Consider the following 26,647-nt stretch of genomic DNA (forward strand, 5'->3'; position numbering starts at 1 on the left):
CTCTCCCTCAGCCCACTGTCTCCGCCTCTTCCTTTCTTCTTCCTGCGCTCCTTCGCTCCATAGATGCTGCCTCACCCGCTGAGTTTCTCCAGCATTTTTATCTACCTTCATGCTTAGGTTAGTTTAGTTTAGAGATACAGCATGGAAACTGACCTTTCAGCCCATGCCGACCATCGATCACACTCTCACACTAGAATAAAAGAGTTCAGAAAATAAAAAGACGCATTGTGCTGGAGTAACTTAGCGGGTCAAGCAGCATCTCTGACAAACATGGATAGGCGATGTTTTGGGTCGGGACCCTTTATTCAAAACAGCATCTGCAGTTCCTTGTTTTTGTAGAGTTGAAAAGAAAGTTTTAGTAGTTTTACTATTCCTCCATTAAAGGAGCTGAGATTATAATTGTTTATAGCAAGGGCATAATTGTGCTGTTCTTTCATATTTCCCTTCAGGAGGTGATGCGAGCATTAATTCTTTGACATGCTAATGAACTTGTTGATAAATGCCTGGAATGCAAAAGCTGGGGGTGGGGTTGTTCTGGCCTTGAATCAAGTGTTTATTTGGGATGTTTGCTCTGTCACATTCTTTCAATTAGATCTTTTGGGACAAGTCAGCAGAAATTCCCATAGCTTAAGGCTCGACCAACCAGCCACATAAACCTCCTTGCAATTTGCAGGTTTCAATGAATATTTGTTCATAGCATACAGTGTCCTCCATCATGTTTGGGACAAAGACCTATCATTTATTTATTTGCCTCTGTATTCCACAATTTGAGATTTGTAATAGAAAAAAAATCACATGTGGTTAAAGTGCACATTGTTAGATTTTAATAAAGGCAATTTTTATACATTTTGGTTTCACCATGTAGAAATGACAGCAGTGTTTATATAGTCCCCCCATTTCAGGGCACCATAATGTTTGGGACACAGCATGTAAATGAAAATAGTCATGTTTAGTATTTTGCTGCATATCCTGAGCATGCAATGACTGCTTGAGGTTTGTGATTCATGGACATCACCAGTTGCTGGGCGTCTTCTCTGGTGATGCTCTGCCAGGCAGATATTGCAGCCATTGTTAGCATATACTTGCTTTGGGGGCAAGTACCTCTTCAGCATATAAAAGACATGCTCAATTGGGTTCAGATCGGGTGAGTGACTTGGCCACTCAAGAATTGACCATTTTTTAGCTTTGAAAAGCTCTTTTGTCGCTTTAGCAGTATGTTTGAGATCATTGTCTTACAGTAGAATGAACTGCCGGCTATACACTTCAGTCTATACACTTCAGAATTCATTACCACCAGCAGTTGTATCATCAATGAATATAAGTGAATCAGTACCTTCAGCAGCCATACATGCCCAGGCCATAACACCCCACCCACGGTGTTTCACAGATGAGGTGGTATGCTTTGGGTCTTGGGCAGTTCCTTCTCTCCTCTATACTTTGCTCTTGCCAATCATGGATAATTAGCCATGATCACAGTGAACCGCTGTGCTGGCTTGAAGGGCCAAAGGGCCGAATAGCCTAGTCCTGCGTCTATTGTCCATTACTCTGATATGAGTTAATCTTCATCTCATCTATCCACAAGACTTATTTCCAGAACTGTGGTTGCTCTTTAAAGTACTTGGCAAACTGTAACCCTGCCATCCTATTTTTGTGGCTAACCGGTGGTTCGAATCTTGCAGTGTAGCCTCTGTATTTCTGTTCATGAAGTCTTCTGCGGACAATGGTCATTGACAAATCCACACCTGACTCCTGAAGAGTGTTTCTGATCTGTTGTACAGATGTTCGGGGAGTTTTCTTTATTATAGAGAGAATTCTTCTGTCATCAGCTGTGGAGGTCTTCCTTGGCCTGCCAGTCCCTTTGCGATTAGTAAGCTCACCAGTGCTCTCTTTATCCTTAATGATGTTTCAAACAATTGATTTTGGTAAGCCCAAGGTTTGGCTGATGTCACTAACAGTTTTATTCTTGTTTCTCAGTGTCATAATGGCTTCTTTGACTTTCATTGGCACAACTTTGGTCCTCATGTTGATAAACAGCAATTAAAGTTTCCAAAGGTGATGGAAAGACTGGAAGAAAGACTAGGTGCTGAGAGCTCTCTTATACCTGCATTAAGGTGGCAATTAAACACACCTGAGCAATCACAAACGCCAATGAAGCCATGTGTCCCAAACATTATGGTGCCCTGAAAAGGGGGAACGATGTTTAAACACAGCTGTATTTTCTACATGGTGAAACCAAAATGTATAAAAAATGGCCTTTAATAAAATCTGACAATGTGCACTTTAACCACATGTGATTATTTCTATTACAAATCTCAAATTGTGGAGTACAGAGGTAAATAAATAGATGTCCCAAACGTTATGGAGGGCACTGTATTTGTTAGAGCAGGAAATAAGGGAAATGCTGCCAGTTTCTGCATTTATGTTATGATGTTCAAAGTGGCATTTAATTGTTTATCTAGAGCTTTCTGTATGGGCTGCCAGCCAGTTGGTGTATGGTACAGTGATGCGCTCGGCTAGCAGTTTACTGAGGCATGCTGTTAGTCTTTGAAATCATGAAAACGTTTGATTTGGTGTTTTTGCCAATCTGACGTAGCTTAGAGTACAGCAAGGAAAATTGCCCTTTGGCCCACCATGGTGATCAGAGATCCCCGTTCCTTTGCACTATCCCACACACTTGGGATCATTTACAATTTTTCCAGCCAAATTAACCTTGAAACCTGTACGTCTCTGGAGTGTGGGAGGAAACTCTCGGAGCACACGGGGAAATCCCACGCGGTCACAGCGAGAACGTACAAACTCCGTACAAACAGCACCCGAAGTCAGGATTGAACCCGGGTCTCTGGCGCTGTAAGGCAGCAACGCTTCCGCTGTGCCACTGTGCCGCCCCATTGTGATTTATACCCACAATAACCCGAAGGTAGATATCATACTGGGCAAACATTGAAAGGAAACATCAAGATGGTATTTGTTGCATCACTATGCAAACATGCTTGTAGCGGCTTTAAGAAGGACAGGATCAACATTTCCAGCCATGCTTCCACCAATAATCAGGTCAGCTATCACAGTACCGGCAATTGCTTTGTGCCATGTCGAACAAGAACGCCGTCATCTGCATTTATGAACCAGCAAAATGGTGTGACGGGCAAGCAAGTCACATAAAAATGGTTAAATAATAGTGGATTTAATAGTGAGCCTCGAAGCATGCCGTGTTCAGCATGCTATTGCCGCTGTGTTCATTAACGGCTGTATTGTAGCATAGTGGTTTAGGTACTGGATTATTAGCAGGACTTCGGCATTATGGATCCAGGAATACAGCTCAAATATCACCATGGTAGATAAATTAGAGAACATTTAAACAAACCGGGTATTTAAATATTTCTATCAGTAATTGTCAATACGAACGACAGGGTGTCAAACAAATCTGCTTCATATACATTCTTCAAAGCAAGAATGTTGCCATTTTCAGCCCAGCCTATATAAAGGGAGAAATCTCACATGAATCTGCCCGATGAAACAGTCGAGCAAGGTGTTCAGTTAAAAGTGTTCAAGAAGGAACTGCAGATGCTGGAAAATCAAAGGTAGACAAAATTGCTGGAGAAACTCAGCGGGTGCTACCGCACCCGCTGAGTTTCTCCAGCAATTTTGTAAACCTTCAGTTAAGAGTGGTAATTAGCAGTGGACAAAAGATACTCGCCCTGGTAGTAATGTCCACATGCTGGACAAGCTTTACCCTTTGAGAATAGGGAAGATTCAAACAAGAGGACATGACTTCAGAATTAAAGGACAGAAGTTTAGGGGTAACATGAGGGGGAACTTCTTTACTCAGAGAGTGGTAGCGGTGTGGAATGAGCTTCCAGTGGAAGTGGTGGAGGCAGGTTCGTTGGTATCATTTAAAAATAAATTGGATAGGCATACGGATGAGAAGGGAATGGAGGGTTATGGTATGAGTGCAGGTAGATGGGACTAAGGGAAAAAAAGTTGTGTCGGCATGGACTTGTAGGGCCGAGATGGCCTGTTTCCGTGCTGTAATTATTATATGGTTATATGGTTATATGCTGTAACTGAATAAAAGGTGTCTGAAAGCATGGCTCCTGAGCCTCTCACTAAACAAGCGCATAGTATTGGACACCAGATGACATTAGCTATCTTCAAAGACCCCAACGCCAAAAGGCAGCAAGATAGCCGATCACTGCTGCACAACTTTCCTGTTCTGGAAACCAGGCTCAACAAAGGCAGAAAAGGCTATGATTTATCATAGCAACTACATCCAATCTAACACCAACCTGATGTGAGGAGGACGTGTTGCATCTTTTGATCAATAATGGACCAAACCAGCAAGGAAGGCACATTCCATCAACTTATATACCCGAGGCATGACGTAAGATGGACTAGAACTGAAAGTCAAGCCTTGTGAATCCTGGCTTTCAGGCTTTTTTTTTAATGCTTCTAGGATTTTCCTTGTCTTGTGCATGACAACAGTGAAGGAGTTTGCAAGTTATTGTGAATATAGACACAAAAATCTGGAGTAACTCAGCGGGACAGACAACATCTCTGGAGAGAAGGAATGGGTGATGTTTCGGGTCGAGATCCTTCTTCAGACTGGTTAGGGATAAGGGAAACCAGAGATACAGATGGTGATGTGGAGAGATAAAGGACAATGAATGAAAGATATGCAAAAAAGGAACGATGATAAAGGAAACAGGCCATTGTAAGCATTGTAAGGTGAAAATGAGAAGCTAATGTAACTTGGGTGGGGGAGGGATAGAGAAAAAGGGAATGCCGGGGCTACCTAAAGTGAGATAAATCAATATTCATACCACTGGGCTGTAAGCTGCACAAATGAAATATGATAAGGCAAATAAGGCAATTATTGTTATATCAGTCAGTAGCATTATCCTTTGAGACTAAACATAAGACTGCGCGTAGACCTTCTTCAGTCTAAAGAAGGGTCTCGACTCGAAACGTCACACATTCCTTCTCTCCAGAGATGCTGCTTGTCCCGCTGAGTTACTACAGCATTTTGTGTCAACCAAGCGAAATATGAGGTGCTGTTACTCCAATTTGCTTTTAGCCTCAATCAGACAATGAAGGAGACCGAGGACAGATAGGTCTGTGTAGTCAATAGTCAATAGTCAATTTAATTGTCAGAATGGGAAGGAGAATTAAAGTGTCCGGCAACCAGGACTTCAGGTTGGTTCACACGGGCTGAGCGAAGGTATTCCGCGAAACGATCGCCCGTTCTGCGTTTGGTCTCACCGATGTATAAGAGTCCACGTCTTGAACAACGAATACAGTAGACGAGGTGCAAATGAATCTCTGCCTAACCTGGAGGGACTGTCGTGCTCTCTGGACAGTTGATAAAGGAGGTATAGCGACAGGTCTTGCATCTTCTGCGGTTGCAAGTTATTGTCATCTGTCAGGACACAACACAACACAAACTCTACTGGGTTTTGAGGCCCAAACACTTTAACATAGCCAAGAGTATATGAATCTTTTAAATGCAGGGTATGGTTCAGGTTGCCTGCAAATTCTCCAGACAGCTTGTTTGGTAAACTTGCCCAATGATGCTTCTCAGTGGGCAGAGCATAGGACGCCACAACGTTCAATGTGGTTTTGGCAGTCTATGCTCTCTTGGTTTTGAGCCATCCACATTTAAGAGGAGTTCCAAGGCAATATGGCTAAATCTAAAGTCTTTCCAACAATTACAATGCACTCCAGCAGTGCAGGATGCTTATCTTGGGCTCCAGATATGATGAATGCTGTCAGATTTGCTCCGACTCTGGTTACTAACATAGCACTTACATTTCTCATTGGTGCATATCAAAATCTTTATGAATTTATCCATGAATTCCGGCTTTGGTACCACATACTTACAGTGGCCTTTCAGTTCCTTTATACAGTCACACCCATTGGGATGAAGTTTCAAATACGACAGTCCTGAGGGTATGTCCAGTTTCAGTGATTCAATGCGTGTGGGCGGAGGTTTGTGTTGACTCTTCAGAAAATTGTTGCCAATTATTGTTACAGTGCCCTCCATAATGTTTGAGACAGACCCATCGTTTATTTATTTTGCTCCGTACTTCACAATTTGAGATTTGTAATAGAAAAAAAAATCACATGTGGTTAAAGTGCACATTGTCAGATTTCAATAAAGGCAATTTTTATACATTTTGGTTTCACCATGTAGAAATTACAGCAGTGTTTATACATAGTCCCCCCATTTCAGGCACCATCATGTTTGGGACACAGCAATGTCATGTAAAGTAGTCATGTTTAGTATTTTGTTGCATATCTTTTTCATGCAATGACTGCTTGAAGTCTGCGATTCATGGACATCACAAGTTGCTGGGTGTCTTCTCTGGTGATGTTCTGCCATGGCCTGTATTGAAGCCATCTTTTAGTTTATGCCTGTTTTGGGGGCTAGTCCCCTTCAGTTTTCTCTTCAACGTATAAAAGGCATGCCCAATTGGGTTCCGATCGGGTGATTGACTTGGCCACTCAAGAATTGACCATTTGTTAGCTTTGAAAAACTCCTTTGTTGGTTTAGCAGTATGTTTGGGATCATTGTCTTGCTGTAGAATGAACTGCCAGCCAATGAGTTTTGAGGCATCTGTTTGAACGAGCAGATAGGATGTGTCTATGCACTCCAGAATTCATCATGGTTGGACGACGCACAGGCCCAGGATTGAGGAGGTTGCAAAAAGGTGTGAACATTGCCGGGTCCATCATGTGTTCTGACCTCCCCACCATCGAAGGGATCTATAGGAGGCGTTGTCTCAAAACGGAAGCCAGCATCATCAAGAACCCATACCATCCTGGCCATGCTCTCATTTCACTATTGCCATCAGAAAGAAGGTATAGGAGTCTGAAACCTGTAACGTACATGATCAGGAACAGCTTTTGCAGCATCAAACTATTAAACACGAGGTACACCAACTAAACCCTGAACTACAAACTGCCTTTGTCATATTTGAGACTTCAGACTTTGTTGGGTTTTGCACTATGATGGTTGAAAAAAACATTGAATAACTTTTTCTTTGTTTGTTTATCGTATTTTCTATTGAATCCTGTGGTTTAGAATACTCTGAAGGTTAATTGGCTTGGTATAAGTGTAAATTGTCCCTCGTCTGGGTAGGATAGTGTTAATGTACAGGGATCGCAGGTCGGTGGGCCGAAGGGCCTGTTTCCGCGCCGTATCTCTAAACTGTTCCAGGTGTTAACTCCTGTACATCGGCGAGACCAAGCGCAGGCTCAGCGATCGTTTAGCTGAACACCTCCGCTCAGTCTGCCTTAACCTACCTGATCTCCCGGTTGCTCAGCACTTTAACCCCCCCCTCCCATTCCCAATCTGGCCTTTCTGTCCTGGGACTCCTCCATTGTCAGAGTGAGGCCCAGTGCAAATTGGAGGAACAGAACCTCATATTTTGCTTGGGTAACTTACACCCACCCCAGCGGTATGAACATTGACTCTCAAACTTCAAATAGCCCTTGCTTTCCCTCTCTCTCTATCCCCTCCCCCATCCCAGTTCAACCACCAGTCTTACTGCCACTGACTACATTCTATCTCTGACCCGCCCACTCCCCTGACATCAGTCTGAAGGATCTCGACCCAAAACGTCACCCATTCCTTCTCTCCAGACATGCAGTCTGTCCCGTTGAGTTACTTCAGCATTTTATGTCTGCCTTCGATTGAAACCAGCATCTGCAGTTCTTTCCTACACAAATAAAACACTCTTTACTCCCTGGACTCTGTGTTATCAGCAAATTTTGCAATGATTTCTTGGGCCCCTGCATACAAGTCGTACATATAAGTTTAAAAAAGTTGAGCCTGCAGAGCAATCCCTGTGCAATGCTGCACATTACATTTTGTCACCAGGAAAAACGTCCATGTAACTGCTTATCTTTGTTAATTACAAACTTTTACTAAATAGAATCCATAACATAGGTCTGCCACCAAAGATAGAAACAAATTGCTGGAGTAACTCGTTTTTAAGAAGGAACTGCAGATGCTGGAAAATCGTAGGTAGACAAAAGTGCTGGAGAAACTCAGTGGGTGAGGCAGCATCTATGGAGCGAAGGAAATAGGCAACGTTTCGGGTCGAAACCCTTCTTCAGACTGATGTGAGGGGGGGGGGGACGGGAAGAAGAAAGGAAGAGGTGGAGACAGTGGACTGAGGGAGAGCTGAGAAGGGGAGGAGAAAGTAGGGACTACCTGAAATTAGAGAAGTCAATGTTCATACTGCTGGAGTGCAAACTGCCCAAGCGAAATATGAGGTGCTGCTCCTCCTCACTCTGGCCAAGGAGGAGGCCCAGGACAGAAAAGTCAGATTTGGAATGGGAGAGGGAGTTGAAGTGCTGAGCCACCGGGAGATCGGGTTGGTTATTGCGAACCGAGCGGAGGTGTTCGGCGAAGCGATTGCCAAGCCTACGCTTGGTCTCACCGATGTAGAGCAGTTGACATCTAGAGCAGCGGATGCAATAGATGAGGTTGGAGTAGGTGCGGGTGAACCTCTGCCGCACCTGGAAAGACTGTTTGGGTCCTTGAATGGAGTCAAGGGGGGAAGGTAAAGCGACAAGTGTGGCATTTCCTGCGGTTGCAAGGGAAAGTGCCCGGAGAGAGGGTGGTTCGGGTGGGAAGGGACGAATTGACCAGGGAGATACGGAGGGAGCGGTCTCTGCGGAAAGCAGACGGGGGGAGGAGATGGGAAGATGTGGCCTGTGGTGGGATCACTAGGCATCTTTACAACTTTTGAATGCAGCACAAGAGGTGCAAAGCAAATGAGCTTTTGCAGTGGATTAATATCTGGGTTAGTTCAATTGAAAGCACCAATAAATTAGCTGAGCCAAATGGTCTGCAACACTGCCAGTAAAATATTTGGGAGTGGGAAATGATGTGCCCTTGTTTAAGAAGGGTGTTACAGCAACTACAGATCAATTAATCTGACATCAATAGCAGGAATCCATTGCCAAGTTTTTTATAGTGTGTACAATACAAAGGTTGTTTCACATGGATAAGCAGGGAATGGAGGGATATGGATCCTGTGCAGGCAGAGAAGGTTAGTTTATCTTGGCATCATGTTTGGCATGGACATTGTGGGATGAAGGGCCCGTTCCTTTGCTGTACTGTTCTATATATATTTTCTATTGGCCACCTCCAGCACAGCAAGTCACTCACCCTCAGCAGATATTGGAAAATGTTCATTTGCAGGGAACGAAAATAGAAAATTTACTTCATAAATAAATTCAATTTATGAAGCATGCATGTTGACTAACAATTGTAGGTGACCCGTGCATTACCGACTGTTTGGCGAACGGAAATGAATCCTAGACAGAAATTACAAATCACTGCAAAAACTTGAGAATTAATAAAAGGTTATGTGAAAAAAGTAAATAAATATATTTCCAACTTGCGTTTCTCGACACGCACAGAAGACACAACTTTACATCATAGAAAATCAAAGAGTGGGCAGTATTCAAGGAAGCAACCCCTTCCCCCAGAACATGTGATTGCCTGTATCTAAACATAAAATACAGACTTCCATTTATACAAAAGAGGAATGCAGAAAAGGTGAAATGTAGTGACTCTACTTGGAGCACAAATCGGGACACCTACACTTCAATGAACATAGAGTGCCCTCCATGTTTGGGACAAAGACCCATCATTTATTTATTTGCCACTGTACTCCACAATTTGAGATTTGTAATAGAAACAAAATCACATGTGGTTAAAGTGCACATCATCAGATTTTAATAAAGGCCATTTTTATACATTTTGGTTTCACCATGTAGAAATTACAGCAGTATTTATTTATAGTCCCCCCATTTCAGGGCACCATAATGTTTGGGACACAGCAATGTCATGTAAATGAAAGTAGTCATGTTTAGTATTTTGTTGCGTATCTTTTGCATGCAATGACTGCTTGAAGTCTGCATCTCATGGACATCATCAGTTGGGTGCCTTCTCTGGTGATGCTCTGCAAGGCCTGTATTGCAGCCATCTTTAGCTTATGCTTGTTTTGGGGGCTAGTCCCCTTCAGTTTTCTCTTCAGTATATAAAAGGCATGCTCAATTGGGTTCAGATCGGGTGATTGACTTGGCCACTCAAGAATTGACAATGTTTTAGCTTTGAAAAACTCCTTTGTTGATTTAGCAGTATATTTGGGATCATTATCTTGCTGTAGAATGAACCTCTGGGCAATGAGTTTTGAGGCATTTGTTTGAACTTGTGCAGATAGGATATGTCTATACACATCAGAACTCATTATGCTACTACCATCAGCAGTTGTGTCATCAATGAAGATAAATGAGCCAGTACCTTCAGCAGCCATACATGCTCAGGCCAAAACACCCCAACCACTGTGTTTTATAGATGAGGTGGTATGCTTTGGATCTTGGGCGGTTCCTTCTCTCCTCCATAGTCAATAGTCAATAGTCAGATTTATTTGTCACATACTTAATAAAGTGCAGTGAAATGAACTTGCCAGCAGTGGTACAATAAAAAAGAACACACGATACACAATAAAAATGTAACACAAACATCCACCACACATTCATCACTGTGGTGGAAGGAACAAAGTTCAGTCAGACCTCCTCCCTTTTCCCCCGGTGTCGGGACCACAAGCCGCCGCAGTCGCCGCTGCGGGCGGCCAGGTGTGCAGGCAAGGTAAGGCCAGAATCGGTGCTTCCCCACCAGAGGCTTCAAGTCGGAGTAGGCTGCAGGCCGGCGGTCGAAGATCTAAGTCCTCGCCGTGCCACGGTTAGAAGCACTGCAGACCGCGGCTTCAAAGGATGCTGTAGGCCGTGGGCCGGCGGCGGTCGAAGCTCTTCCCCTACAGGGTCCCCAACGAGGGATCCCAGGCTCCAGACGCCGCGCCAGCTGGAAGCTCCGCAGACCGGCTTCAGGCTGCCGCGGGCCAGCAATCAGAGCACTCCCTTCTGGCGACCCCCAGCAAGGGCTCGCCTGCTCCGCGATGATAAAGTCCACACTGCGCCCGCTGCTGAAACTCCGGGCCCATCTCTGGGAAAGGTCGCAACGATCCCTGGTGTTAGGCCGCGAGGGAGGCGACATGGAAAAAGTCGCCTCTTCGTGGAGGAGGCGACCAAAAGCGGTTTCTCCCTTACCCTCCCCCCAACACCTCCCACACAAGACACACTGAGAGACATTAAAAACACACATTTGGATATACTAAAAAACAAAAAAAGTTGAAAATAACTAACACACGGCAGGGCAGCAGTTTAGCAGCGCTCCCACATACTTTGCTCTTGCCATCACACTGATAGAAGTTAATCTTCGTCTCATTTGTCCACAAGACCTTTTTCCAGACCTGTGGTTGCTCTTTCAAGTATTTCTTGGCAAACTGTAACCTTTCTGTGGCTAACCAGTGGTTTGCATCTTGCCGTGCAGCCTCTGTATTTCTGTTCATGAAGTCTTCTGCAGACAGTGGTCATTGACAAATCCACACCTGACTCCTGAAGAGTGTTTCTGATCTGTCGGACATGTGTTTGGGGATTTTCTCTTTATTATAGAGAGAATTCTGTCATTAGCTGTGGAGGTCTTCCTTGCGATTAGTAAGCTCACCAGTGCTCTCTTTCTTCTTAACGATGTTCCAAACAGTTGATTTTAGTAAGCCTAAGGTTCGGCTGATGTCTCTAACAGTTTTATTCTTGTTTCTCAGACTCACAATGGCCTCTGTGACTTTCATTGGCACAACCTTGGACCTCATGTTGATAAAGGTGATGGAAAGACTGGGGGAAAGACAAGGTGCTGAGAGCTCTCTTATACCTGCATTAAGGATGCAATTAAACATACCTGAGCAATTACAAACACCTGAGAAGCCATGTGTCCCAAACATTATGGTGTCTTGAAATGGGGAGACTATAGACAATAGACAATAGACCTTCTACCTGAGGGCAGCGGGGAGATGAGTGAGTGGCCAGGATGGTGATTTAGGTATTTAAAATAGTCAAGCTCTGGGATGTAACCAATAATTCAAGGTTATTTGTAACAGCATGAAGCAGCAAGAATTGGTTGATAGGTATGTTGAGTCCGTTTGGATGTGTAAATTGTGTGCGCTCAGTGGGTTTTAAACCTCTAATGAAGATTGTTTGGATTATTACACATAACACAGGAGGAGCTCAAATAAAGTGTAATTGAGTCAGGGGCTCTTCACAGAGCAATTTTGAACCTTTCTACACAATGTTGTTGTAACTGGGAGAAAAATTAGTCACGCAACACAATCCTTAAAGAATGGTAGCTTAAAATTAACAATTACTGTTCACAACCAATAACACCTTCGCAGCATGGCTTCCCCTTTCTTTTTCAAAAATATCTTGATTAAACACATTTACAATTGTTACAATTTCAAAGCGTCATCACAATTTTTGCCCTTTTTAATGATTTCACAACACTGATATTGTAACTTGTGTTGAATCATAGATTCACGAGGAATTATTGGATGATCATCCAATTACTGTTGTTGTCTTATCTTGACCATCAAACATGAACTAAAGTTACAAAATAATGGAGCTGTCATTTTTGGAACCAAGGACTAGAAATTTCATCCCACAAGGATGAGTTATCTCTGGAATTCTTGGTCCTGGGGGCGGTGGAGGTCAAATCATTGGATATATTTAAGGTAGGGAAAGATAAATATGGAAAAATATCAAGAAATAAAGGATCACAGAGAAAAGGCACATAAGAGTTGAAGCCAGCATAGATCAGTCATGATCATATTGAATAGCAGGTAGGCTATTCCTGCTGCTATTTTCTCTTCTTCTTATAATTCTCACTCACGAATATCACACATTCGCACATCAATGGAACATTATGGGCACCAGCAGATGCAATGTGACATTGCTTTCCTATTTGTTAATCAGGCGCTACTTGAACTTGGTGGACACAATTAGGGGCGATGGAATGTACAGGGAGGGTACATCTGAGGTTATGTGATTTCATGATACACCAGAAAGTTACACTCAACCATGCATGGTACAATAATAAATGGAAAGCTAGATTTATAAATCAGTTTGTAAATATTTTTTTTGAATGGCTTAATTTTCTGTGTGTTTTCTATAAGAACAATTGCACAATTTGCCAATTCCAAAGTGATGAATTGAAAATTCCTGGCTAAGTGCCCAATATTAACTGAAATTAACTCAAATGTGGAATTAGTGATATCCTCAAGGGCACGACAGAACACCCTTTCTGAACATTTTAAGAGTAAATAATTTGTATGAAGACCTCCTACAGCATTCGTTTGCACCAAAATACTCATTTGTCTCAATGGAATTGGTTGCCTTTGCAACTCAATTATGTGAAATTACAATGTTCATGTTGGGAACTGATTTGGGCTTTTTGTGGTCAATGTAAAAGCACACAACATACTGTGAAAAGACCCCCGCTGACATTTAAAAGGCCAAGTTCCTTTGCCAAGTGATGGATTGCCGTCAGAAAAGTGGGACATTTACAGCTTGTGCAATTCAGCATTCTGTGGATTTTCAAGCAGCAGTGTTCTACAGCAAAGGTACACAAAAATGCTGGAGAAACTCAGCGGGTGCAGCAGCATTTATGGAGCGAAAGAAATAGGCAACGTTTCGGGCCTATAGGCAACGAAAGAAATAGGCAACGAAATAGGCATGTTTCCTTCGCTCCATAGATGCTGCTGCACCCGCTGAGCTTCTCCAGCATTTTTGTGTACCTTCGATTTTCCAGCATCTGCAGTTCCTTCTTAAACACGAGTTCTGCAGCAATTTAAGTAATCAGTAATGTCCAAATTATTCTGGACAACATATCCATTGAATGGTCTGAACTATAAAGCAATTTGAAACTATCCTAGCTGTTATTTTGACTTATTTTATTTGAGGACTTCTAAAAAAATTATTTTTCTCTGCAGTTTCTCTTGTAATCATGGAAGGGTTCTTACTTCTTCAATGTGCAGTTTCTTATAGATTATGAGAAGACTTTCCTTGCAGAGAATGTTATGTTCCCAGAAGCATGCATCATTTTCTATCTCGCTGGACATTTTCAGCAGCCAGCATTGCCTAATGGGTTGGATCATGGATTACAAGGGCTATCCTCCATTACCTGACTCATCACACCACCTTCAGACTCCAACTACAGCAGCTGTGCACTGATATGATTGAATGTAAGTGCCAGAATCATTATGAAAATGCCACTGGCCTTCTGAAATAGATTCCATTGGCTTTATCAGGCTGGAACACCCTGCAGTACATGCTGACACGGTGCAGGGACATCATCATGGTGATTCGCATGTTGAGCAGCCCTCGCCAATTTATGACTGTGGCTGGTGCCTGAAGAGGAGCAGAAACGAGAGCCAGAAGCGGAGTGATGTGAGGTGTATCCAAAGATTAGCTGGAATTAGGGCGATAGGAAAAGAAGGGTAGCTGCCAAGGGCATCTCCCTGCAACAACCTCATCTCTCTGTAGAGGATGGAGACACTGACTGAATACAATACAAGACATTCTCCGGCAGGTTTAAGTTGTAAGGCACCAGTGAGGTTGTAGTCTTCAATGTGGACCCAGTGATCCATTCTTCTCTACAATCATGAATACCAACAATGTATACCATCAGTCAACCAGGAGAGTCCAGACAATACATAATATTACCTTTCATCCACCTGCACGTAAGATTAATGAGTGATTCCCCGATCCTATTACTGAAAAGCTTAGTACTAAATCTTTCCTGATGTTTGGTATCTAATTAAAGAAATCAGAGCACCACATAAAATACGCTTTCTGTGGATTTGCTCCCAGACCTAATATCCACCATTTTTACACATCCATAATTTCAGTACAATTAGGCAGATTCAGCAGGGTTTTATGAATGAGAAATCATCTTTAGTTAATTTATTATAGTTCTTTGAAGATGAAACTAGCAGACCATAACAGGGAGACCTGTAAATGTGGTGTATTAAGACTTCCAGAAAGCATTCAAAAAGGTGCCATGCACAAAGTAAGATCATAAGCGATCGTAAGTGATAGTAGTAGAATTAGGCCATTCGGCCCATCAAGTCTACTCCGCCATTCAATCATGGCTGATCTATCTCTCCTTCCTAACCCCATTCCCCTGCCTTCTCCCCATAACCTCTGACACCCGTACTAATCAAGAATCTATCTATCTCTGCCTTAAATATATCCACTGACTTTGCATCCATAGCCTTCAGTGGTAAAGAATTCCACAGATTCACCACCCTCTGACTAAAGACATTCCTCATCTCCTTCTTAAAAGAATGTCCTTTAATTCTGGGGCTATGACCTCTAGTCCTAGACTCTCCCACTCGTGGAAACATCCTCTCCACCTCCACTCTATCCAAGCCTTCCTATCCAATTAAGGACCTAATGGGGAGAGGATCATTTATCAGCTTGGATAGTAAATTGATTAAATTAGAGTAAACAGTTGGAATAAACAAGTCATGTTCTGCTTCACGTTATACAGTTTATAATCTATATTAAGTACAGGCAAAGGGACTGAGTATAATGTAACAAGTTTGCTGAAATGCAAAAATTGTGTAGAATGTGTGTAAAGCTAGAAATTGTTCACTAACTTTACTGTCGTTGAAACTGGATTTTAGGTCATCTCAATGTTACATGAAATTTCCTTAAAGACGGAGATTCTACAATACCTTCTCCCCGCCACCCCCTATCAGTCTGAAGAAGGGTTTCAGCCCGAAACGTTGCCTATTTCCTTCGCTCCATAAATGCTGCTGCACACGCTGAGTTTCTCCAGCATTTTTGTGTACCTGAGATTCTCCAATGATAGATTAACAGAATAGCTTTGCCAGGTTATCCTTGATCATATTGGTGGGTCAGTACAGTGTGGCATTTCTGTTGATCTACTGAAAGTTCTTGCATTTAGCTGCTTGGCATTGAGCCTCCTGGGTACAATTCTTGCAGCTAATGAGTCTTGCAACAAGACATGAATTTCAACTGCAGGTGAATGTCACTACTAAATGGATGGATGTAACAACACTGGAGGGGAATATGAGATGCTCCCAGGGGATCAAAGGGATCTTGGCAGGCCTAGTTCTAGTGTAGACAGAGCAGTGGCATCGATAGGCATGTTTCTTGTTCAAGGAGGCCATGGGCTACAGCTGGTCAGTCTCGGTAGGAGATTGCGAGGGATGTCTTTGTAAGTATGTGCGTGCACCCTAAGAATACCAGCATATTGGAGAAGAAGTCTACAATGGAAATGCAAATGCTTGATCCCACTCAGCCTGTACCTTTGAGTAGCCAATTTCTCTCCTTCACAATCAAGCTTAGATGACTTGCCTAATGCAGTAGAGCAGGAGTCTACGTTACGTTATAGGAGTCCTATCTCCTTCGCTCCATAGATGCTGCTGCACCCGCTGAGTTTCTCCAGCATTTTTGTGTACCTGTGATTTTCTAGCATCTGCAGTTCCTTCTTAAACTCTACGTTATGATCAATATTTTGAAATGTTCCTTCGGCAAGGAAACTTCAAGGTATCATTGCCTTTGATGGCACCTTAAAGCTACCTAGCTCCAAGATGCAAAGCAATCCAGGCACATCAATAAGGCTATATTTTCCAAATAATCTGCGTTCAGAGTAATTCAGAGTGATTCTGACTTTTTCAGCAGGTTACCATGGTTGAAAAATGTAATTCCTTTGTACAACTTCTGGATCACAGTATAGACAGAAACTGACCTGCTGCTTGAGCTGCTGCACCAGCCTGTCCTTCTCCCTCTTCAGTGACGTCACCTCCTCCTGCGTCTTCTTTTTCTTCGATGAGGAGAGCTCCAGCAGGGCGATATTAGCGTCCTTCTCACTGATGGCTGCGAGTAGTGCTTCTTGCCTGAAAGAGAAAGGGCAACGCTGTAAGCAATAAAGTACCACAAAGTACTTTAGCCCCAGAAATGTGCATAAGCATATTTTTCCATTGCCAAATAAGGTATCCCACAAGACAATTACTGCAAATGCTGGAAATCTGAAATAAAATTCAGTTCTGGAAATATCCAGCATCTCAAATATTCAGGCATCTTCTCCATTGAGGAACAAAGTTAATATTCCAAGTTGATGACTTTTCCACAGAACTGGGTAAATTTAGAGATAAAACATGTTTCACAAAGCTATGGAAGTGGCAAGTGGCAGAGAGAACACAAAAGAAAGCCTGGGGGGAAAAGTAGGAATGATAGGGATGAGAGTTGCTTTTGCATCCCAGCTACATGCTGCTAGGTTAACTCATTACCGTACATTATTCCTTTTGTGTAGATTAATGTTAAAAAGAATTAAAGGGGAGTTGATGAGCATTTGTGAGAATAAGTTGCAGGGTCAAATAAGGCGACGGAAAATGGGACTCATTGGATTGCTCTCTGCAAACTGGCATGGATCTGTTGGGGTGATATTGAAGTGTGTGTAACATGTTACGATTACTACCAAGGAGAGTAAATATACAACAAGTGAACAGTCAACAGCAAGAAGAATTTTACTTCAATTTTACTCTGTCCCATACAGAGGTTTCTTTAATAATAGCCACAGCGTTTAAGACACTTTTCTAAGATACTTTTCTAAGTCCAATCAAAATGCCATTGGTCATATTTGATTGCTAAACAGCCTAGAAATGTGCACAATTTTGATCTTGAATTGCAAGGCACAATTCATTTAATATTGTTGTGTGAAGAAATGTCCAAGCCAACATCTCTTCTCCATGGGAGATCAATGAAACATTCAGAATTAAACAAATGTAATAAATTTAATCTTTCTCTCTACATTATGTAATTAATGTTCCAGTAATCAAGCTTTGATAACAAATATCACTTTTTTGAAAAAGTTACATTTCAGTTTTAAAACTCAAATCCCAATGTTTATTTCACCGTGCTTGACAAAGATTGATGGTGACTCGTTCAAAACGTCAGTGATCCAATCTTGAAAGAAGAAGTTTGGTCTATAATGCTAGTTACACATCCAATTTCACATCCTATCTATGTAACTCCAACAGGAGTGACAGGAGGAGAGGAGATCCAGATACACAAGGTTGGAGCCAAGGATTCAATGTGGTGTCAGTTCTTCCAGTCTTCAAAGAGATATGGTGTAATCTTGGAGGCCAGTATCTTATGTCAATTGCTCTGACCTCCTAAAAGTTATCAGCGGGTTTCACGATGATGCCCTGGGCTGGAAGGGGCAAGATATGTTTATAAAAATTTGTTTTACTTTGGGACCGCTGGGGTTAGAATCCTCTATTTTTTTAGTGGAAGGTGGAGGCAACTTCCAGGATGACCAAATCAAGGTCTTGAATGGATAGCGACAACCGTGAAGTTTGCTTGTGGATACTTCACCATCTTATAATCTGAGAATTTCAGTAGAGTCAACAGCAGAATTTCAATAAGATTATATCACAGCAAGATAAGATAGGATCCTGTCCTTGTAGATTTCATTGTCAATGCTTTTGGGGAACCCTAGACTATTTGGAAACAGCAAAATTAAAAGCACATGGCAGGATAGCCGTTTCTACAAGGCTATTCCTATGTCGTCAGCGTACAACTGATTTGTGCAAGTTAACAGTGCACTGCAAGGGAAGAACAACTGGCTCCTTATTGATGCTGCAATGTAAATGCCCCTCTCAGAAATGAATAAAGGAAAGACTGCTTGGTATGTAATGTTGGGATACATCCCCCTCAAGAGACCAGTGCAACTTGAAAGGAGGTGTCAATTAGAATAAGCTGCATCTGTTAAACGTAGAGATCATGAAAGAAACGAGGCAATAGGTTTCTGACTGGAGAATCTGTGTCAGGAAGATCAGCAGTGGGGCATCAAGACTACATCCTTCCTCATGAGGCCCATTTATAAAATGTTTCTATGAGCAATCGAATGCTAATTAAGGAAAAACCCCAAGGACAGAAAGTTTAAAGTCATAATGCTCAATTCCTTTCATGGTGTCAATGCAAAATAAATGACTTTGCAAAGGATGACGATACAGGGTATGTAGCCAAGGTAATGCAGAGGAAGCAAATTGTGATGAATCAAGCATATTATACATTTAGTTGATCCCAAGAAGATGGTAGACACAAAATGCTGGAGTAACTCGGCAGGTGAGGCAGCATCGATGGAGAGATGGAATGGGCGACATTTTGGGTAGAGACCCTTCTTCAGAATGATCCCAAGAAGATATTTTGAGCTTCTCCTGAATGGGGATTTCCACTCACTTTAGTGACTAAATCGCCACTCTAATTTTCCTCTGGAATAACAGAATAACAAAAGCAGAAACATCTGGTTTCAGATTTCTGTTATCTGCCGTTTTATACATTTTAATTTTAGGTTGCTAACTGCAATTAAAAAAAAAACCATCTGACAAACTGTTTGGGATGAAGTTAGCAAACCAGGGAATTGATGATGGGTTTTGTTGTGAAACATTAATTCTGTTCTTCTTTCCACAGATGCAGCCTGAACTTCTGAGTATTTTCTGCACTTTGTTTATATAATGAAGCGGAAACATTTATAATGAATGTTCATTACCGAACATCTTTTCTACTAGCACAGCAAAGAAAGCCAACGGAACAAAAATAATTTTCTATTCTTAAAATTCCCCAAATTGAAATGAAGAATTAATCTTTTTGAAACATCCACTTCAAAGCTATATCAACAGTGTAATTATTGAATCCATGATTGAAGAAGGTGCCTTAAAAGACTTATTTTATGATAACACACGGCAAATAAATACCAATGTCAAAAACTTACAAATGATATAGTGCCAATTGTGGAAGGCCTTCTCTGCGCACATACATAACTAACTGCTCAGAGAGCATAACCTATCACTATCAACATTGCTAATATTCACAAAACACATTGTGTATGTGTGCATTCATGCATGGACATCATTTTCTCTCGGACTCGGCCGTTGCAGTCCAACAGCAGCTAAGTAACGGAAGCGGGACTGACAGTAAACTGCATCTCACAACGACTAGTTTGAGTAGAGCCACTGCGATGCAAATGCAGCCTTAAAATGCTGTGTACTGCTGAGCTCAAGCTCAAACTCACAATCTCGCTCCAATTTAACACTAATTAAGTGCTGTGACCTGAGGGGTTGTTTACATAGCAATTAGATTGAGCAGCCTAAAAATAAACAACTCCACTTTGTGCCTTACATGCAAAAATATTCTTGCATTTCGAAAAATGAGGATCATCTGAGTGACTTCAGTGATGCCATGAGACATCTGCCGGTGGTAATGTAAAAGTGGGATCTCTCTCCACACAGCTTGTCGTTTACATCTAGGGCATTGCTTCTGACATCCTTCATTTAATCTTCATTTCACAGAACATTACTTCAAGCAAGATTGCAGATTCAATTGACAGGTAGAAGCACATTTTCTATTTTTTCACTTAATTTTAAAATGATAAACCAATAAAAATTATCAAATTGTAAACAGAATCTAGTCTTATTCAGGGTATGCGGTTTTACATGGTTCCTAATTTCTCCAACTTCTTTTTTTAATGTCTAGGGTTTCAACTTTCATTTGCTTTCAATTTGAAGGTTCGATCAGTGATGTCTGGCAAAGAAGCATATTTTGGCCAAGCCCCCTATTTATTTTTACATCCTATCCTGTATTAAACCTCATTTTTTCTTGCCATTTCTTAAAAATTGACAGCAGGATGTTGATCAGCTGGGCAGGTGGGCTGAGGAATGGCTAACAAAGTTTAATGCAGATAACTGACAATGTGAGAAATGTTGCATTTTAGAGGTCAAACTAAGGCAGGACATTCACAGTGGACAGAAGGGCTCTGGGGTATGTTATAGAGTAAAGCGGTCTAGAAATGCAGGTTCTTAGTTCCTTGAAAGTGGCTTCACAGTTAGATAGTGTGGTCAAGGCGGCTTTCAGTATATTGGCCTTGATCAGTCAGGATATTGAGCTTAGAAGCTGGGATGTTATGTTGCTGTTGTGTAACACGTTGGTAAGGCCACATTTGGAGTATTGTGTTAAGTTTTGGTCACGTTGCTATAGGAAGGAAGCCATTAAGCTTGAAAGTGTGCAGAGATGTACAAGGGTGTTGCCAGGACTTGAGGGCCACGACAGGGAGAGGTTGGGCAGGCTGGGAGTTCATTCTTGAGCGCAGAAGGCTGAGGTTTACTCAGGTGTACAAGATCATGAGGGGAATAGATTGGGTGAATGCAGAGTTAAAATAAAATCCGGAGAAGGCAAATCAAGAACCAGAGGGCATATGTTTAAAGTGCGAGGGGAAAGATTTGATAGGAAATGGAGGGCAACTTTTTCACATGTGTATGGAACGAGCTGCTAGAAGAGCTATCTGAGGCAGGTACTGTAACAACATTTAAAAAACATGGTCCATGAATACAAGAGGCTTAGAGCGATGGGGCAGAGATGGGGCATCTTGGTCAGCACAGGCAAGTTGTGCGGAAGGGCCTGTTTCCATGCTGTACAACTCTAAGTATCTAAGCTATTTCATCAGTGGGAGCCAATGATCACGGACTCTGCTTTTCCTCAAAGATACATCAGGTGAGTCATGTTCCTGCATCTTTTTTTGGTACATAGGCAAATAAAACACATTTTGTTACAGCTTAATCTATTTGAATAGACAGAAGGGCATGCTGACCTGCTGGGTAAAGGTATGCCATTAGCATTGGTTTTAGTATAAACATAATATTTGAATTAAGATCAAGATCAATGCATCAAAGCTACTTAATTTATTTTGCCAATTATCCTCCCCTTCCTTTACTCCTCGGGCAGGAATGCTCATTCCACATGAAATAGAGTCGGAAACGCAGCCCCTCCATTTTAACTGCTCCCGCTCTTTACTTACCCACTGTGGGGAACACAATATCCCAGGAATATCAATTGAGCACTGATCTAGAAAGTTGCCAATGAGAATTTAAATGTACACATTCTAAGAAAACTGCTTAAAATGGGAAAAATTAATTCCACACCCAGAGCTAATGTTAAGCATTATGGTCCGACCTAAAAACATCCACAGTTATCCTGTGAGAGTTAAGATGCAATAGGCACACTTTGAATTATTGGACTATCAACATTGACATCTGTAACCACAGCAGTGCCTTATGCCTAATCTTTAAATAAGTCAGCTGTTTATGCCATCGTCCATCCCTAAAATGATTTGTTCTTGGCATTTGATCAATGCCCTTCTGTAGTGGGATTTGATCATTCTGGGACGATTAAAGCAAATTGCGAAGGAAGTGGGAAGTTCTCTTGCTGGAAGTTTAGCGATGATGTTAATCCAAGCGGTTTCCGAAATTCAACAAACTTTGTTCTTGCTTTGTAAACAGACCTTCAGAGTCTAAACAACTCCATAACACATGAAAGAGTGTATTGAATCTGTCATATTTAAATGGTGTGTCATTTGACAGCGATATTTCCTCAGAAGTCCTATCTCATATGGGTTTATGAAAGTAACGTCACGATTGCTCTATGAACATAAGGGCTCATGTATCGAATGTACTTCTCTGAATGCATTTATCCTAATCCAGACGCTCATTAGCTTTCTGCACTCTGGCAGTTTGACAGCCCATCATCTCTTTTCTGCAGCTCACTCTGCCACAGCTGATTTCATGTGAAGTGCACTGGGGATTCTCGGTAAGTGTAACTGTTGATTGAGCGTGTAGAACTACAAAAAGCAAAATGACCACAAGCCTACGCAAAATAATAACAGACAAATCATACTGCACTGGCAGACGAGTACTTGGTAAGTCACACCGCGTTATTCAGTTTCTGCACGTCATTTTTCCCATTTTATTGTGAAAGGCAGTAAATAATAATACGTTCCTCAGATACCCAAAACTGATTTTGTTCAGTATAAAAGCAGAAAATGCAGCAAAGGCCACATCTGTGGAAAGAGACACAGATTTCATGTTTCACGTTGGAGATCCAGCGTCAGATTTTCACTTCCCAGATGCATTTAAAATTAAGCAGCTGGAGTGAACAACGAGGAGCATCATCATTAAAAAAAACCACCGACTGCCACAGAAATGTAAATTTAAATCTTTCACCATTGGCCTCCCTTTTATTTTGTGATCTTTTCTGCAGAACAGAAAAAGAACACAACAGAACTGAATAGAAAAAAATATGAGGATATCTCACCCTAGATTTTATAGCAAACATGTACAACACTTTGAAATTGGTCCTTGTCACAGATCCATTGATTTTGAAAGAAGTACTGAGATATGCATGTTCTCTGGATGACAGATTTCAGTGCCTACCATCAAGACTGGCCTTGCAGCGTCACTGTTGACCAGGCTGGTGAAGTCCCACAGGCCATAGTTAGATCCGGTTGTCATAGATCAAAATAAAGAATGATTTGTCTGATCTTGTCCACAGCAATCTATCCAGTGAACGGACATCTGTCCCTAACAGCATTGAGAAGGATGACAATTCTTATGGAGGATAATTCTTATGGAGGATGAAGTCTTTGCACAAAAGGCAAGTTTCATCATACTGTCTAAAATTACTCTTATGTGAGATAGGCTTAGACCACATGAATGCCTGGTTTTGAACTGCCAGCTCTCTGTCAGTTCAAAACCAGGCATTCATGTGGTCAGCAGCAGAAATTCTACTAATACAGTCAACTTCAAGAACTAACCACGGTTCAATAAAGAGCACAGAGGGGCAAATCAGCAATGGTAACAAAGACCCCAACTTAAGGTGCAATCTTGCAAAGCCGCCAACTGCTAAACAACAAGAAAGGTGTGTAAGAGACAAGTTTCATAATCCAATGTGCAGTAGATTGGATCAAACCTATTTTGGCTTGCCATATCTAATTGTGAATGGTAACGGACAATTAAACAGCTTAAGATCCATTCATGTCCCCATCCTCACAATGGTGAGATTCGGCACATTAAGTCTAAAGGCAAGACTGAAGCTTTTGCTGCACTTTCAGTCAGAAGTGCCATGGATGATCCACGCAGCTTCCTCCCGAGATCCCAGTGACTTCTGAAACCGGTTTTCAGCCAACCTGAATCACCCAACATGACATCGAGAAACGGTTGAGACTGCTTGATTCATCAAAAGATATGAAACTAGATGATATCTCAGCTGCAGTACTGAAGACCTGTGTCCCAGGACAAACTGCACCTCTAGCCAAGCCGTTCCAGTAATATCCTGCTCCAAAAACACAGCAAATCCATTCTTGCTAATTGTTGCCTAATGTCGACGATGAACTATCAGCAAAATGATTCAAAGTGTCATTGAAAGTGATATCAAGGTCTCGACCCAAAACGGCACCTATTCCTTTGTCTCCAGAGACACTGTCTGACCCGATGAGTTACTCCAGTTTTTTGTGTCTCTCTCCACCAACTCATCAATAGTTTTACAACCAAAGTTACGTGTCAGTTAGCAAGGACTACTCAGCTTTAGACTTTGGTCCAAACAAGGTCCAAAGTTCCAGCAGTGAACTCCAGCAGCAATGCTGTCTATTTGTTTTGTAAACGGTGAGTGTGGGGAATGTTGCTATTCAAAGGTACCCGAGTATCCTCGTACACAACAATGCACATGGGGCAGGCAATTAAGAAAGCAAATAATAAATTGTGATGTTATCCACTCCCTAGCAACAAAAACAGAATATTTCCCATCCCAAACTCACCTTTAAATAAAAAAAAAACATTTCTGTTTTTTACTGCTAGGGTGCTAACCTCACAACTTTCCACATTGTAAATGATATTTGATTAGTGTATAAATGTAAATAATTCGGTGTACATACAGCTGCTGGTGTACATACGGTGTTCATATAGCTGCTAAATTTGTATAAAATAATTATAAGCAGTTGAATAAGGGGTGGGAATTAATACGCTTTGGCTTCTTCCTGCTCCTTTTCGGACACATACGATTTCATTTATTTATAGATACTGTTTATGACACTTTATAAACATTCTTGTTTTATTTTTTGTATGCTGTTTCACACTTGCTTTTTATTCTTTTATTCCGTTCGAAATAAAGACTTAATTAAATAAATAAATAAATATGTTGGCCTGTGATGTAAAACGATTTTGGCTCGAGAGTAGGGGTATCTTAGTATAATTATATACCTCAGTGACAACACACCCAAAGTATTGCATACAATTTTGGTTTCTTTATTGCTATTGAGGGAGTGCAGTGAAGATTCCTAGAGGGTGCTTAATTTTTGGAATTCTCACCTCCGGTGCTGTGGAAATGGAGTCATTGATTACATTCAGAATTGAGATCAAAAGATTTATATATAATAGAACATTTAAGGTGTATAGACATGTTGAAGGAAAAGAGAGTGTTAGGGTTGAAGATTGGCCATGAACTGGTTGAACTGGTGGCTTGGAAGCTGTTAGGGTTTGTTAAATGTCCTATTTTTTCTATTACTAATCTTCTCATTGAGAAGGGTCTCGACCCAAAATCTCACCTACTCCTTTGCTCCAGAGTTGCTGCTTGACCCGCTGAGTTACTCCAGCATTTTGTGTCTATCTTCTTATTGAGAAGCCTACCTTTTGGCTGAGGTGTCTCAGTTGCCAAAAGTGATGTATGTTGCCCCACACTGATCCTTCTCCATCCCACAGGCCACCTCCTTCAGACCCCTGGGGTGCAGTCCATCCAGCCCAGGTGACCTATCCACCCTCAGACCTTTCAGTTTTCCTAGCACCTCCTCCTTAGTAATCGCCGCTCTATTAACTTCCAGCCCCTGACTTTCTCGGATTGCACGCACATTGCTGGTGTCCTTCACTGTGAAGACTGATGCAAAAACGTTATGAAATTCTTCTGCCATTTCTTGATTTCCCGTAATCACTTCCCCTGCATCATTTTCCAGCGGCCCAACATCCACTCGTGCCTCTTTTTTACTCTTTATATATCTGCAGAAAATCTTGCTATTATCTTTTATATGATTGGCCAGCTTACATTTGTACTTCATCTTTTCTCTCCGTATTGTCCTTTTAGTTACCTTTTGTTGTTCTTTAGAAACATCCCAATCCTCTGACTTCTCACTAATCTTTGCAATGTTATATGCCTTCACTTGTGCTTTATGTTATCCTTGACCTCCCCCTTGTCAGCCATGGTCGTCTTATTCTCTCCCTGGAATATTTCTCCCTCTTTGGAATGAAATGAACCTGCTCCTTCCGAATTATCTGCAGAAATTCCTGCCATGGCTGCTCTATCGTCATTCCTACTAAGGCCCCCCTTCCAGTCAATCTTTGCCAGCTCCTCCCTCATGCATCGGTAGTCCCCTTTCCTCAGCTGTAATACCGATTTCACCTTCTCCCTTTCAAATTGCAGGTTATGTTTAGATGTTTTGGATATGAACCTCATGCTGCAATGAAACATTCTGGAATTATGGTGGATAATGGGACTGTAACTACAGTGTTCAAAATAGTTTGGAGAAGATGTATATTCGGCTAGGACTGATGTAGAAACTGATGTTTCACATATCCAAAAGTCCCATCCCTTTAAAACATAATATGTTTGGTAGGTTCTCTTTCATGAACATGATGACAGGCTTCTGTCATTGTCTGGCAATGGGGAAAAAAACATATAAGTGGCCTCTGATCTCAGTATTCATATGATTAATGTCTGTATAACTTCCTGCTTATCACAGGTCCATGCACAGAGGGTGACTCACCAGCCAGATGGATGATATTGGAACCTCCTGCTATCTAATGAAAGATCTGCATCAATGACTATTTCACCGATTTGT

The 26,647-nt window shown here is 41.7% G+C and overlaps 1 protein-coding gene across 1 annotated transcript in view; it reads right to left on the reverse strand.

The window, feature by feature from the left end:
- erc1b (ELKS/RAB6-interacting/CAST family member 1b) overlaps positions 1-26,647 on the reverse strand; it is a 394,538-nt gene that overhangs the window by 146,669 nt on the left and 221,222 nt on the right. The window contains exon 16 of the mRNA XM_055650144.1: positions 16,682-16,829. Coding sequence (XP_055506119.1) covers positions 16,682-16,829 — 148 coding nt within the window. The remainder of the gene's footprint in view (positions 1-16,681; positions 16,830-26,647) is intronic.

The sequence above is a fragment of the Leucoraja erinacea genome, chromosome 19 (assembly GCF_028641065.1).
Source record: "Leucoraja erinacea ecotype New England chromosome 19, Leri_hhj_1, whole genome shotgun sequence".
Taxonomy (NCBI): Eukaryota; Metazoa; Chordata; class Chondrichthyes; order Rajiformes; family Rajidae; genus Leucoraja; species Leucoraja erinaceus.